The sequence below is a fragment of the Trachypithecus francoisi genome, unplaced genomic scaffold (assembly GCF_009764315.1).
Source record: "Trachypithecus francoisi isolate TF-2019V2 unplaced genomic scaffold, Tfra_2.0 Lachesis_group17, whole genome shotgun sequence".
In the NCBI taxonomy this organism is placed as follows: domain Eukaryota; kingdom Metazoa; phylum Chordata; class Mammalia; order Primates; family Cercopithecidae; genus Trachypithecus; species Trachypithecus francoisi.
In genome coordinates this window covers 10,510,205-10,525,028 of record NW_022681462.1, presented here as the reverse complement: position 1 = coordinate 10,525,028, position 14,824 = coordinate 10,510,205, and the positions used below count along the sequence as shown (strand labels likewise).

The following is a 14,824-nucleotide window of genomic DNA, read 5'->3' as shown; positions in this document are numbered from 1 at the left end:
AGCGCGGCGCTGACCCGGGGCGGTCATCTCACCACCGTGGCCTCCCCGCTGCTGCTGCGAGCCTGTCGCTCTCTCTCCATTCCCCATTTTCTCTTTCCCTGGGTAACAGCACAGGAACAGTTGTGCTCTGCCCGTAAGAAACATTTTCTTTCCATCCCTCTGTGCTTTTGCAGTTGCTCTGGAGTGGGAGGGGGTGTGTCCCTCTCAGGGACCCGGCTCGGGGACCTCCCGCGGCGCCGGGAGCACATTCCCAGGGACTGGGACTCCCGGGACTGCCCGCGCTTTGTCCTCGGCCGCTCAGAGAGGTGGACGCCTCGGCGCCTCTCTCGCCCAGGCCCCCGGCGCTACCCTCCGGGGGCCAGACTCTGGCTCCTCGTTCTTTATTCCTCGGGCTCTCTTTCCGCGACCCTTAGGAGCTGGGGCACTTGGCACTTCCAGTTGCATTCAGACCCAGTCGCTTGGCGGGGCGCTCAGATTCCGGGTCCCTGGCTCGGCCTTGGGGGCGCCCTCGGGCCCTGGCCTGCGCCGCCTCCCTCTCCCTGGTCCCCTCTTTCCAGGCCGCCCGGGCTCCTGGAGACTCGGGCGCTGCCCTTCCGGACCCGCAACCCTCCAAACTTGGGCTGGATTCCGCGTTGCCGTGCGCTCCCTCCCGTCTCCCCTCGCCCGCTGCGGAGCTGTAACTTGGAGGCTCAGCTCTCAACTTCGGGTGATTTTTCTTTGCTGTCCTCTCCTCGGGCAAAGTTTCCCGAGCGCAGCCGCGGGCTCGGGGCTTTTACTTCGGCCCCTGGCGTCCGCACGCGGGGAGCAAGCGCGGCGGCGGCGGGGAGGGGAAGTGGGTGTGCGTACGGAGGAGGGTGTCCGGGAGCAACTCTACCTGGCTTCCCTCCGCCCGCGCTTCCCCAGCCCGGGGCTGCAGCCTCCCGGTGCACTCTCGCTCTATTTTTTCCTTTTTTGAATAATCTTTCATTTTAGAGTCCGCGTGTGTGGGGGGGAGCAGGGCGCACGTCTTGCTCCCCCCCACCCTTTCCTCCCACCTCTGCCACCCCTTTCTTCTCTCCCGGCCACGCCACCGCCGCGGCGCTCGCTGCGGCCACTGGTGAGCCCGCGGCCCCAGCGCCCCCTCCCCTCGGCCCGCCCCTCCCCCGGGGGCCGCGTCTGGCGTCCGCGGAGCCCCCCGCCCCGCACCTCCCCCGCCCCGCACTGGCCATTGGCTTGTCCTGGTCTCTTTTTCATGTCCAGCCCCTGATGTGTGTCCATTGGTGTGAGCTTCCCCTTCCCTCCTCCCCTTCTCTCCTGCTCGCCCTGCCCATGTTTTGTGTGTCTCTGTCCATCCAGACTCCTGACGTTCAAGTTCGCAGGGACGTCACGTCCGCACTTGAACTTGCAGCTCAGGGGGGCTTTTGCCATTTTTTTCATCTCTCTCTCTCTCTCTTCCTCTATCTCTCTTCTCTCTCTCTCTCTCTCCCTTTTTTTTTTTTTTTTTTTTTTTGCTTAAAAAAAAAGCCATGACGGCTCTCCCACAATTCATCTTCCCTGCGCCATCTTTGTATTATTTCTAATTTATTTTGGATGTCAAAAGGCACTGATGAAGATATTTTCTCTGGAGTCTCCTTCTTTCTAACCCGGCTCTCCCGATGTGAACCGAGCCGTCGTCCGCCCGCCGCCGCCGCCGCCGCCGCCCGCCCGCCCCGCAGCCCACCATGTCTCGCCGCAAGCAAGGCAAACCCCAGCACTTAAGCAAACGGGAATTCTCGCGTAAGTAACCCAATAATAGTAATAATAATTACTAATAATCACGAGAGCGCGCAGGACTAGAAGCAAAAGCGAGGGGGAGAGAGGGGTGTGTGCATGCATTTTTAAATTTTTCACGAGAAAAACCTCCGAGAGTCGAGGTAAAAGAGATTAAAGGGGGAAAAACCGTCATCCCACCTCGAACCATTGCCGTGTATGCACTTTTGAGACAGTACGCACCTTTTAATTTTATTTAATTTTACAAAAATTTGACTCCTCCTCTTTCCTCCTTTCCGCTGCTTTATTTCTCTTTTCGAAAAGGAATGCAATGATTCCACCCCCGCCCCCCCCAGTTTTGCAAAATAATGAACAATGCTAAGGATGCGAACAACTCACATGCAAACCTGGGGGTGGGAGCTGGTGGGGAAAGGGAGGTTGCTTCCCACTCACCGTAAGAAATTGGAGGAGGGGGGAAGTGAGTGAGTACAAGTCTAAAAAACGATTCCCGGGGAGAAAAGAGGTGAGACTGGCCTTTGGACACCAGCGCGCTCACGGTCAAGTGTGCAGCGTGAGGAAAGTAGTCATCCCCACAATAGTGAGAAAGTGGGACTGTGGAAAGGGGCCCCCGGCGCTCCTGAGTCCGCCGAGTCGGGAGAGGGGCCGCGGCGGCGGGGAGAGCAGTGGGACCGGGAAGGTCAGGAGACGCGGCCGGCACTGCCGCCTTTTGTTCCGGCCCGAGGTGGGTGTTTGTCCCGCTGCCTTTTGTGCCGGCTCCTCGCGCTTGCCCTCCCGCGCCGCCGCCGCCGCCGAAGGGCAGGAGCCAGGGCCGGGGGAGGAGGCGGCCGGGGGCACGCGGGAGAGGGAGGGAGGGAGCCGGGACTGCTGCCGCCTGGGTTGCTGCTGCCCTCCCCTCCCGACCGAACCTCAGAGGCAGCAAGGAGAAGACTGGCACATAAACAAACAAATACATAAAAATAAAATAAATAAAACAAGGCAAGAGAATGTACAATTTCTTGCCCCCAAACCGAAGCCAGACGCTCTGCCAACCCTTTTCTGTGACGGCCTTCTCTTTGACTCCCCCACCAGCCCCCCTGCAAAAATCTCACAATCTCTAATCCAGAAAAAAATTTACAACCACCCTGTTCCCCAAAACCCCTTCAGTTGCAAACTTAGGGCGCCGGCGGCACGGAGAGGGAGAGAGGAACTCCCTCCTCTTACTATTTTTTGGAAGATTTTCAAAAAAAGTGGAAGTGGATTTTGATTGGGAAAAATCTCGTGTCTGAATGTTTACAAGCACCGCGTGTGCGGGAGCCTCCTGCCAACAAACAGACAGAGGACCGAGCGCGGCGCGGCAGCCCCGGAGCAGGCGGCGGCGGCGGCCTGGCCTCGCCCGGGCCTTGCCCCACCTCGCCGCGCCCCAGCCCAGCCCCAGATCGCCCACCCGGCGCCCGCCGCCCACCCGCCAGGCACGGCGGCAGGCCACGCAGTGACTCCGCGCTAGCCTGGCCCGCAGTCCTGGTCCGCCCCCAGCACAATGCCCAGACCTCTTCTCCACCTCCCACACTGCGAAATCGGCTGGGTGAAACTCGGCTTTGCAAAGCATTTTTATTTTGCAAAGCAACGGTAAAAGCGCGTTCTGCGCCTCCCCTCCCCTCTGCCCTGGGTACTCTCTCAGATGTCTCTTGTCCACAGCTCGCGACCGCGAGGAGGTCACCACGTGCTTTCCCTGCCCACCCCCCACCCTGCCCGGTCTGGCCACGAGTCCCCCTGCTCCCCGAGCACGGCCAGGCCAGGTGGCGGGGTTGCCGGGGAAGGGCAGGGCAGAAGTGTGTTTGAGTATGCATTTTGAGGGTGCTGGATCTTGGGACCCCGAGTACTTCACCCTTTGGGGCTTGCCCTCTTCCCCAGGCCTGGCTCAGTCTGAGGTTCTTGTGAGTCTATATAAGAGGTGGTGGTGTTGGCTGTCTCCCGCTAACTGCGCCTGGAAAGGCGGGCGGTGGGCACTTAGGAAAGTTTGGCAGCAAGGGAAAGAAAGGCGTGAGGGCCCACATTCCCCCCCTACCCAATTTATGATTCTTACTTTAAATTTTTGATGCAGTTTTAAAGGACCACCTATACTTGGTTCTATGTTTTTTTTTTAAAAGGGGTGGCGGTGGGGGGTGCGCACAGGGAATTGAATTTTTCACTGGGCCCTGGATCTTGTCACACACTTCGGAAGCTCCTCCGCCCCGGCACGTTGCGGGGCCCTCCCTCTCCCCACCCCCTCGCATCCCTCCCTCGCCGCTCTCCCCCGCCCCCCACTCCCCCGGCCGCGCCGGATGCAGATCAGACGCGGCGCGCGGCGGTGTGAAGTTACAGCCCGGCCAGGTACCGGCGGGAAGGAAGGGCAGTGTTCGCAGGACTCGGGAAAGTCAGGCCCTTCTTCGGAAGGATGCAGTGGGGGCTCAAAGGACAGACTGGGGCACGCAGTCCAGGCTGCTCCCTCGTACCCCTCTCCCTCTTGGGTCCATCTTGGGACACTCTAGGCAGGGAGGGTTAGTTCCCCCTCCTCCTGTCCCGGGGTTAAAGGGCCAGTTTGGGAGGGGATGAGGGGGCTACTTTCTCTCCTCATTTTCTGGGTGCGCAGAGGGGGCAGGAGCCATCCCGGTCCTCAGGACCACTCCCCCCACCCCCCGCCTTTGCTATGTGGGCTGAATGAGCCATTCGGTCGCTAGGAGGCAGAACAAGATCAAGAAAGCTCAGCGAACTTGAACCTGTACCAGAGCCTCCCCCACCTCCTGCCCGGCGATTCTCGTCCGGGGAGGAACGAGCTTTGCGAGGGTGGGGGTGGGGGTGGGGGTGGGGGGAACGAACGGTTAGGCAGAATTCCCTTTCTCTCCCCCATCACCTCGTATGTCTTTGTTCTTCATTTTGACTTTAAAAATGCTTCTGGCAGGGGCCGCGGAGAAGCGACCGGGCGCGCGGCCGACACCCCCGTGCGCGAGCTGAGACCAGCGCGCGCCGGGCTCGGAGCGGGGTGCAGTTTTTGCTTTCTTTCCGGGCCGGCATTTTTGGTAGTGAGGAACCGGGAGTGCGCGCTCTAGGGCTTCGGGGCATGGCCAAAGAGGGGGATATGGCAAGTTTGCACTTGGTCTCCAGGCTCACTTCTTCCACCCCCTCACCCCCATGGAAAGCACAGACCTCGGTGGCCTCGGCTGGCTTGCTCGGCGGCTCTGCAGCCCGGCACCCCCCTCCCCGCCTCCGGTGGCTCTCGCCTGGGAGCTCGGAATCACAATAGTAATAGTTATCATCATAATGATGCAGGCAAGCAGCGTCATTAATAATGAATAACCGCAGCCACCTCTGCGCGCACACCCAGTGCTCAGAATTGCGGGGGAAACGCATTTGCAGAGATCCCCCAAAGTAAAAAGTGTAAGCTTGTGGACACAGAATGAATTTCAGGACCCGCACTTGAGGTGTGTGCAGAGATACTGAGACTGCACCAGGTTAACCAGCCGGTTTTTCCAAACCTCACTTCCGTTTTCACCAACTGGCGGGCCCAGGGAACCATCACCCCGCGGCCGAGCTGGACGGGCATGGAGGCAGCAGTCAGGGCCCCTGGCTGCCTTCCGCCGCCGGGCCCCCGGGCCCCAAGACCCCGCGGTCGCTGCTGCACGTGTTCGCAGCAAGCGCGGCGGGAGCCTGCAGCCAGCACGCTGCTCGCTTTGTGCCTTAGAGTCCCCGCGCCCAACTTCACTTTCTGCACGGTCCACCCCTGCCGGGCCCCCTGCCCCGGGCCCGTAGCCCCCGGCTTTGCTTTTGTTTCTTTGCTTTTCCTCTATGAATTTCAGTCTCCGTTTGCTTCTTTACCCTGTTAAGACAATCAAGGGGAAGGACTTGGAAAGCAAACTTGAAGACACAGCTCCCTTTCCCCCTCCCCCTCCGCTCCTCGGCAGCTCTCGTTTCCCTCGCTCCTTACCAACATTTCTTGTAAGGATTATTTTTTTTTCGTTATATTTATTCTTTTGCAACTACACAGAGAGGAAAGAGATCTCAGTCTGCCGCCGAGAGACATTGAGACGTTCCAGGCTCTCTTGCTCTTTGAACGTAGAAGCATTTTATTTTCTATGTCTTCCTCCCCTCGTAGAGAGAATTCGCGGCTAATTATTATGATTATTTGCTCACTCCCTTCCACTTCAATCGAGGACTCCCTGCTTTGTAGCCGGAGTTTAGGCCGGAGCTTAGAAACGTTGGTATTATTGGGGCGAAGGAGGATGGAGTTGAATTGAGGGAGGGGGTAAAATGGCTGAGGTTAGGAAGGTTTTTAGGGAAAGGGGAATTTGCGTTAAAATGCAGAGAAATTATCAGATGCCCAGAAAGGAAATGTTGATTGCCACTGAGAAAAGATGTCAATGCAGATCAGTAGACTACACTATGAGAATTGTGTTTTCATATTTTCTTTGTGTCCCACTTTGTCTGGTTTTTAATAATATAGCAGCACTATTAAAACACGGTTTGGTATTTCTCTGAACATCACTAGCCAAATGTTTTGCAAGGAGACCGATGTTAAACGTATTTCATACATCAGGATATAATTCTTGTTAATTAGCAATAATTTACGTTAAGAGCATAGAAAATGTTGAGGTTACAGGTTTTATATCTGTACATTTGATCATCTTGTTATTTTCAAGAACTTTGCCTCCTATAAAATTAATTAGGTGAAATGTGGAGGTGTAATCAGCAACCTCTGAATTACCACTTCATTTCCCGGTTTTGATTGTAAATCAGTTCAGTCACTACATTTAGAAGACTTTAACCAAGTCTGTTTTGAACCACATTACTTTTAACTATTTGATACCTAGGAGAATATTTCCTTTTGCACCTAAATAATATTCCCACTTTTAGAAATGTATCAGGCCTTGGGGAAAAAAAAATCTTAACTGTGGAATTAAAAAAAATTTTTTTTGCAAAGGTTCTGTGTACTACTAACTTTGATAAAATAAAATATTTTCCTGAGTCTTCCTTCAGTCTGTAAACCTCAGAACTTGTAGCTAATGCTAAACAAAAAAGCCACATTTATCAATGTGTACTTAAAATCCTTAATTCAGACAACAGGAATATTTTGAGAATGAGTTCCCTATTCCTCACTTGGTCAAAATGGAAGCAAATGTAAGAGAAGAATGACATAAAGGCACAATGCAGAAGCACTTCCGTTTGTCTTCTTTTATTTGAAAAGTATGCATATGTATTCTGTATTTATCTTTTGGCCAGTATGTTGGGCAAAGAAACATAAATGCTTACTTTACTATCTTTATTAGTAGGAATATAACCTTCATATTCCTGTGGTGACCTTATGTTAAATTAGGAGGAGTACCAGAGGCTAGAAATTATGAGATGTCCTACTTGAGCACAGGTGCAGCTAGGCAGGGCTCTCTCAATATTATTTCACCTAGCACATCTGGGAGTTACTCCAGATCTTCCCCCTCAATATTCAGCCTGGGTAGGGTTGAAATAAATTTAACCTGAGTTCACTGGATTTTTGCACTTTATCAAAATCTGTTCCAATATTCTACACTCAAATTAAAATCTATTTTTTGATTCTCTGTGGCTTTAAGTTCATTAAATGTGAAATTGGCAGCTTGCTAAAGAAGGTCAGACTGATTAACTGTTTAAGACTTGTACATTTTCTGCTTCAGTTTTATTAACTGGCAGCATCCTGGATGTGTTTTGTATTTTGTAATTTTTTTTTTTTTTGATAGAGCAAGCATAAGATTTCATAAGCAGAGACTTACCAACTCTCTTTTCCCCTTTGGAAGGTTAAAAAATGATAGAAGCTGGTAAAGTAGATGCTGGAGTATTTTAGTACAAAGTTAAAAAAAAAAGCCAACAGGAAAAAGATATGGCTGCCTTGTTATACCATCCGCTGGTGATTATGTGTGCAGAAATAGTCACATAATGAAGCATTTTGGAGCTCATTCAGAAAATTAGTCAACTTTGACAACATTAGGTGAAGTATTTCAAGTCTAAAGAAAGGACTTCTCAGCCTTGGTCTGAAATGTGGTGTTTGCTTGACCATTCTGATTTTTATGTCATGGATGTCACCAAGTGCAAACATATTTAGAATATTTTAGGCATTCCGTTTCTCAGAATAAAAAAAAATGACTAATTGGCTTATTTTCTTAAGTACTCAAAAGTATCCCATTTAGCTAATGTGTCTGAGAAGTATTGCCAGTGAATTTGGTATTTCTTTGATTTTGTGGCACTGCTGAGAGTGAAAGCAGAAAGGTTTTTGGCAGTGTGAATTATGCTGCGACATGATTATTATTTAGATCCGTTTCATAGGTGCATGCAGTCGTTTTCTTATTACGGCAGTGTAAATATGGCACATTTTTCGTGTGACATAGTAGCTTTCTAATTTATGAAGCCATGTCTGTTTACTTAGGAGTATATACGTTCACACACAAAGGGTGTGTGTGTTTATTCACCTCTCCTTTCATTCTTTGGCACAATGGACAACTTAGTGTATAGGAAAAAAGAAACAAATTTGGTTTCTCTCCACTTTTTTTTTTAACCAGTTTTTCTTGTAGTTATTATTTAAGCTTCCTTTATGTTCCCTGTGTTAACTATTTAAGTAGCATTCTTTCTAAACTTACAAACCAGACACATTTGTTGCTGTGTGTGTGTGCACGTGTATATGCGTGTGTGTGTGTTCTCTGGAGTTATGCAAGGAAGACTGTTTTCTATACATATATGATGATTTGCCTCATTGATAAATTTGCTCTCTGGTTGATAACCTTCACATCCTTGTACATCTTGTATACTCACATTTTCTGGGTATTACATAGAGAAGCCTACTTTACATGATGTGGTAGGATAGCATGGGGTTGAGATGTGCTTTCCCCCCTTTCTCTCCTCTCTGGCACTCTAATAATTGTGCTTTTGTTTCTCCAACCACAGCCGAACCTCTTGAAGCCATTCTTACAGATGATGAACCAGACCACGGCCCGTTGGGAGCTCCAGAAGGGGATCATGACCTCCTCACCTGTGGGCAGTGCCAGATGAACTTCCCGTTGGGGGACATTCTTATTTTTATCGAGCACAAACGGAAACAATGCAATGGCAGCCTCTGCTTAGAAAAAGCTGTGGATAAGCCACCTTCCCCTTCACCAATCGAGATGAAAAAAGCATCCAATCCCGTGGAGGTTGGCATCCAGGTCACGCCAGAGGATGACGATTGTTTATCAACGTCATCTAGAGGAATTTGCCCCAAACAGGAACACATAGCAGGTAAATGAGAAGCAAGGAGAAAAGCTGTTTGCATGTTTTCTTTTCATTTTCAGAGGTGCTGTAGCCAAGCAGTAAGGAGTGGTGAAGTGCTTTCTCTATTTCTCCATGTGACTGTCCATGACAGCCCTGTAATGTTAAAATAATCATTTCTGTTGCTTACGTCCAGAACACAGAAAAATAAATATTTTCCACCTAACTGAATCAGATGTAGGCAGGACAGGTACACACACCAGACACCCTCTCTCTGGATCTGTCGATTTTGGATTTCTTTTCTTCCCCATCCCCACCTTCTCATTTTGAAGTATTGAGCTTTACTACACCTAGTCCAGTTCCATTGTCCATTTCCAGACTTGGTGACGTGTCAGAGGCAAAGTGGCCATATAGGCATTTGCAGTTCAGCTAACGACTTGTTTGACTCAGAACATCTGGCCAGGCCTCCTTAGGGGTTCAGCTCGTTCTCAAGGCTTCCCTGAAGTAGACTGGGCTGGCAGGGTAGTTGGAGGAGGTGGAAAGAGTTAACTGAGCTTCAGGGCTAGCCTTGGATCCATATTGGCTGTCAGCCCGGATGGGGCTGTAATTAAACACAGCCCCGTGGTGGGATGACACCATGACCTTGACTTTAAGATGCCATTTTCGACTGGCCAGGCCAGAGTAGAGAGGGCAGTTGCTGAAGCGCACAGACATGCTTACTCGAAAAGTTTAAGGGCATGTTGGAAATTTCAAAAGGTTGGTTTGACAGGAACGGCTGCTCCCTGCAGCCTGCCTCCTCAGCTAAATGATAAATGCTTCTCTGTGCTCTCTCTTGTCTCTGATGTGGTTTTGACAGATGTATCTTGATTTTGTTTGTGGTTTACACAGCCTCATGTCACCCTTACAAATGTCCAGTCCAGACTCCACTGTTTCTGCTATAACACAATGTAAAAATTTTCTTGGAAAAATCCATACGCATATTCAGCAGCCCTCCCTCCTTCGGTTAATTTTAGCAGGGAGGTAGCTAGGTGTGTGGGTTTCTCGGCAGCTCAAGGGAAAAGGAATTAAAGGCTAGCAGTGGGACTTAAATTCCCTGCTCTAAGTGATAAACAGCAACGCTATATAGTGACCCTCAAAACATTTTTTGATTGAGCACATTAGACAAAGTCGATACAGATTCTGTGATGACCGACATGCCTTGCCTATTGGTGGATCACTTTCTTCCATCTGCCCCCAACCCAGCTCCTGAAAGGCAAGAGGTTTGTTCAGTTTTAGGAAGGGTGGTGCATATCATCAGTTGATTCACTGGAACTTGTCTCTCTGACCTAGTTTGACCACAAAGTTGAACCATAATAGGTCAGTGGTCCAGAGGGGATTAAATGTCATATTATTTCTCCTCTCCCCCTCTAGAATTTGATCATTAAAACCAAACGTGGCATTTTCTTTCTTTTTTTAATGCTTTCTGTAATAACACTCAGATACACTCCCTTTAGTGAAATGGGAAATCTGCTACTGGGGAAGCTGCATTTGCAGAGTGTGTTTCTTGAATCCACCACATTTACCTTATGTGACATGTAGGTGAAGATTTTATCTCCCCTACCCCCCAGTAGGATGTGGGAATGACCATTTCCATGTGTTGTCTTGTGACTGGAAGGAAAATGGACAGAAGTGTAAAGCATGATTAATGAAGCAAGAGCAGGCGGAAGGGGATTTGTCGTCTTCGGAGATCCAAAGCCTTGCTAAATCACCAAATATGGAGTAACACTTGCGTGATGTAACATCGTATTTACATATCGAGCTGCTCGTTTAAAAGACAAAACACAGTGTCTGTCAAGCAAGAATTAAAACCACACTTCTTACTGAGGTCCCAAATAGGTTATTCAGTCTCAGATTAACCAGCTCAAAAATTCTGTGCCTCTGTATTTGGAGGAGGAATCTAAAAGCTGGGGGGAAGGCCTTACGTATAGTTAAGGCTTTTACTGCTGTTGTTGTGAATCTATGTAGGGGAATAAAAGATATTTGCTTGAACTCCCTGGTTGTCTAAAGGTTCTGTTATTATTTTTTTTAAAGAACAAGTACAATAGCAGGGCCTGGAGAAGCCAAAACCAAAAGCAAATTTAAAATATATTTTATAGAGCTGATAATCAATTGTTTAACTGAGACGAAAAGCTCTCTAAGATGTCTAAGATATTCAATGGGTGCACAACCAGTGCTGCGACCCAGGTGAGGTAAACCTTTCGTACATGAATAATTACAAAGTCTTGATTTCTTTCATTGTGTTTAATCACCTGTTCCCACCCTGGAACTGGCTGAACATAAATAGTGTGGTCACATCTCAAAGTGAGATGTCAGTAACTAGAATCACGACTTCTCATAATTCACACTAATGAATTAAGAGTTTCCTATGGTGAAATTAACATTCTACCATTGCACATAAATTCCGATGCTCTGGCCCTCAGGTGCCCCTGAAGCGAAGTTCTGGAAGACGGCTATGTGTGTACCCCCAGCCCATTTCTCTAAAGCACGTCTCTGCAATTCCAAGTCTGCTTTTCTTTTTATGATGAGGAAGGAAACAATAACAGTAATCATTCAGTAGATATTTGAATTGTGTCACAAAAAGAAAAGAGAAGCAATGCTTTTGTATTAAGGAAAGAGATATATTGATGAATCTCTAGAAGAATATGTTTGGCAACCACATAAAAGATAGTCATTTAAGCGTGCTGGGTAGGAAAGCCTTTATTAAAGTGATGTAAGTTGGATTTGAGTTCACTGTGAGCCTGTACCATTTTATAAGCAGGAAGCAAGAATAAAACACTGACAGATTCTCCCTAAGATAAATAAAACTTAGAGTTCGGGGCTTTCCGATAGGAGAATAAGGCAGAGTTCTTTACATGTTGAGTAAAATGGTATGCATTTTCACTGTACTCACGCCTCTCCAAGCTGAGGTTTTTTTTTTTTTTTTTTTTTGAGACAGAGTTTTGGTCTTGTTGCCCAGGCTGGAGTGCGGTGGCATGATCTTGACTCACTGCAACCTCTGCCCCTCCGCCTCCCAGGTTCAAACGATTCTCCTGCCTCAGCCTCCCTAGTAGCTGGGATTACAGGCACCCACCGCCAAGCTTGGCTAATTTTTGTATTTTTACTAGAGATGAGGTTTCACCATGTTGGCCAAGCTGGTCTTGAACTCCTAACCTCAGGTGATCCACCTGCCTCAGCCTCTCAAAGTGCTGGGATTACAGATTTGAGCCACCGCGCCTGGCCCAAGCTGAGTACTTTTTTAGAGAGGATTCTTTTTACCTGGTGAGTAGATGGGTATGTACTCCACCACTTCATCCACATACATATATGAGCTGTACACATAGTTGTTAATCAGGTTGCTTTTTTCATTTTATTTAAATATTCAACATATCGTGTGATTGTGACCCATTGAGATAATTGAAGTAGTATTAATTTAGCTGGTAATTAGCAGCTTATGTTGTGTGGGCCCAGTTCATCAATGTGTGTGTCAAATATCCACCCTCAGATATCAGCAGCCTTTGACTTGCAGTCAGAGCTTTCAATAGGGGTTTTGTTTTGTTTTCTTTTTCTTTTTTTAGTCTCATATGTTATGATGCGGGAAATATTCATGGAAGATGACTGAATGTGAAACTGCTGTTCCCTTATAGAAAAGACCCAAGCATGATCTCATCATGTCAGATTTGAGGTTTTGGCTTATTGCACATAGGAATCTTTACATTAGGTTTGGGCTGTCGTAAAGTTAGCTTTTTGAGAGACTAGAGAAAAAATACGACAAATCCTATAAAATGTAGTAAAGCCTGCTCCTGTTCATATATAACATTTTTTTCTCTTTAAAATCATAACATAGGCATTTATATCAGGGTATTTAAAATTATTTGCCTAGACAGTATAGCTGGTATTTAAATAATTATATATCAGACAGATACTCTAAAGAAGGGAGATACACTAATTCAAAATGGAAATACATTAGCATGCTACTTAAAAGTAAATCAAATATAATATGCTTTTCAGAATTTAGAAAATTAACTTACCTTTTCTTTTTGTATCCGTTCTGATTCTCTCCTAGCTCAGACTGAACTGGAGGATGTATTTGTGTAACTTGTGGTATAATTGTAAATGAGACTATGAAGTATAGTATGCTATTATGACTACTTATTTTTCTTTTCTCTTTATTTATGTGATTCTGAATAAAAACAACTGACCTCTGAATTTTCAGCATGGCAGTTAAAACAAAAAAACACCACTACCACAAAAACAATATACTGGTGAACATTTTATTTACCTTCAGAATCCAGAGAGTAGAGAATATTGTTTCCTAATAAATACCTAGGATTTTCATAGGGAGCCTATGTTTGCGAGGCCAGTATCCAAAGACTCATGTTCATGAAACTGGGAGTCCTATATACAAGCTGTATTTGTAAATAAGACAGAGAAAGGTTGTGAACTGGCAGCTTGGATGTTTTGTCAAAGTACAATGTCAGAGAAACTCTTTCTAAGACAAATTGTAAATAGAACTGTCACAGTGATTGCATGATTGAGCTGCAGAAGTGTCCTACAATTGTTGGCATTGTCAGGACTTTTGAAAGCTTAATTAAACACAGTGGCCCGCATGGCTGCTAAACTTACTAAGGAAAGCCAAAAGGAAAAAATATATATATCTAAAATGTAGCAGATCCTAAAGATCCCAAACTTCTTCAGACATTACCCTTGTGGTGACACAGAAAAGATGCATTGTGCATTTTCCTAGTCGTCTTTTATAAATAATAGTTTTGAGAATAGGTCCACGTGATATGAAGATCATCCTGTGTGTGATGTGGAGATTGTGTTAGTTTTTGTGTCTCCTGCTGTTACAGACAGTTAATGTAAAAATGGCCTTTTATTGGAAACACAAATATGTATTCACTTCAAGAACAGGAGCAGAGGGGGACAAAGTTTCCCTCCCGTTCTCTGTGTTTATTCTGTGAAAGCTTAAAAAAAACAACAACCAGTGCTGTAATTTCTTAAATCACCCCATTCCTTGTTGTGTTGCAAGTTGTGCCTTTACTATAAAGGATCTGAAATATGTTTTGCACACCTTTCTCTTAGTGAATGTGGCATTTAATTGTGGAGCTGCACATGGACTGGAAAATGCAACTGGGTGTAGAAACGTGCAGGCAGGGTCAGGACAGGCAACCTTCAGCTCAGGGAGGAGGCGAGTTGGATGCATATTAATGGCACCTTTTAGAGTCCTGGAAAATCATTAATTTCACACTGCAGCCTCCATGTAGTTTGGCTAATGTGGGAGTACTAAATTGGGGTACATAACAAACATGCAAATCTTAGGGAAACATTTTTTAGATTTTTGTGATTTCTCAATGAAAGTGTTTAATAACAGAGAAGAGGTGAATGGTGGCTTTGCGTGCTGGTCAGTAAGAAAGGAAGAAAGTTTGGCTTTCCTTTGTGGGGAGATATTAAATTTAATATCTTTCTAACCGAAGTAGAAAGCATAGCGAAGGAGATGCACCAAGACTGCGTCACTCGATGTTAATTTAATCTACTTTGGTTGGTCTGTTCACACCCTTTATTGCACAAAGAAATCATTTGACAAAATTTACCCCAAGTCCAAGTCTGTTTTAACATACAGTAGTACCAGCTTTGTGCAATAAAGAGCATTTAGCATCAAGCTGGACCCAGCCTGGCACCTTGCCACTTTTTTAGCATGAGATTTAATCACCAAGGATCTTTAGTACCTTTCTGCTTGTTCAGATTTCATTTGGGTCATGGCTATGTCAGCAGTGTTGTTATTTCAAGGATTAAAAAAAAAAAAGATTCTAACTTAGAGCCCACTTTTAACATTATTTCA

At 47.0% G+C, this 14,824-nt stretch overlaps 1 protein-coding gene across 8 annotated transcripts in view; it reads left to right on the top strand.

The window, feature by feature from the left end:
* The first annotated feature begins 1,208 nt into the window (after positions 1 to 1,208).
* The window catches only part of BCL11A (BAF chromatin remodeling complex subunit BCL11A), a 101,063-nt gene continuing 87,447 nt past the window's right edge, over positions 1,209 to 14,824 (top strand). For 2 of the 8 annotated variants that reach the window (XM_033239126.1, XM_033239122.1), the window contains exons 1-2: positions 4,033 to 4,098; positions 8,668 to 8,997. In XM_033239126.1, coding sequence (XP_033095017.1) covers positions 4,050 to 4,098; positions 8,668 to 8,997 — 379 coding nt within the window. In that variant the 5' untranslated portion in view covers positions 4,033 to 4,049. Of the gene's footprint in view, positions 1,756 to 4,032; positions 4,099 to 8,667; positions 8,998 to 14,824 lie in introns of those variants that run through there. The other 6 variants (XM_033239125.1, XM_033239127.1, XM_033239121.1 and 3 more) reach the window with 6 other exon arrangements.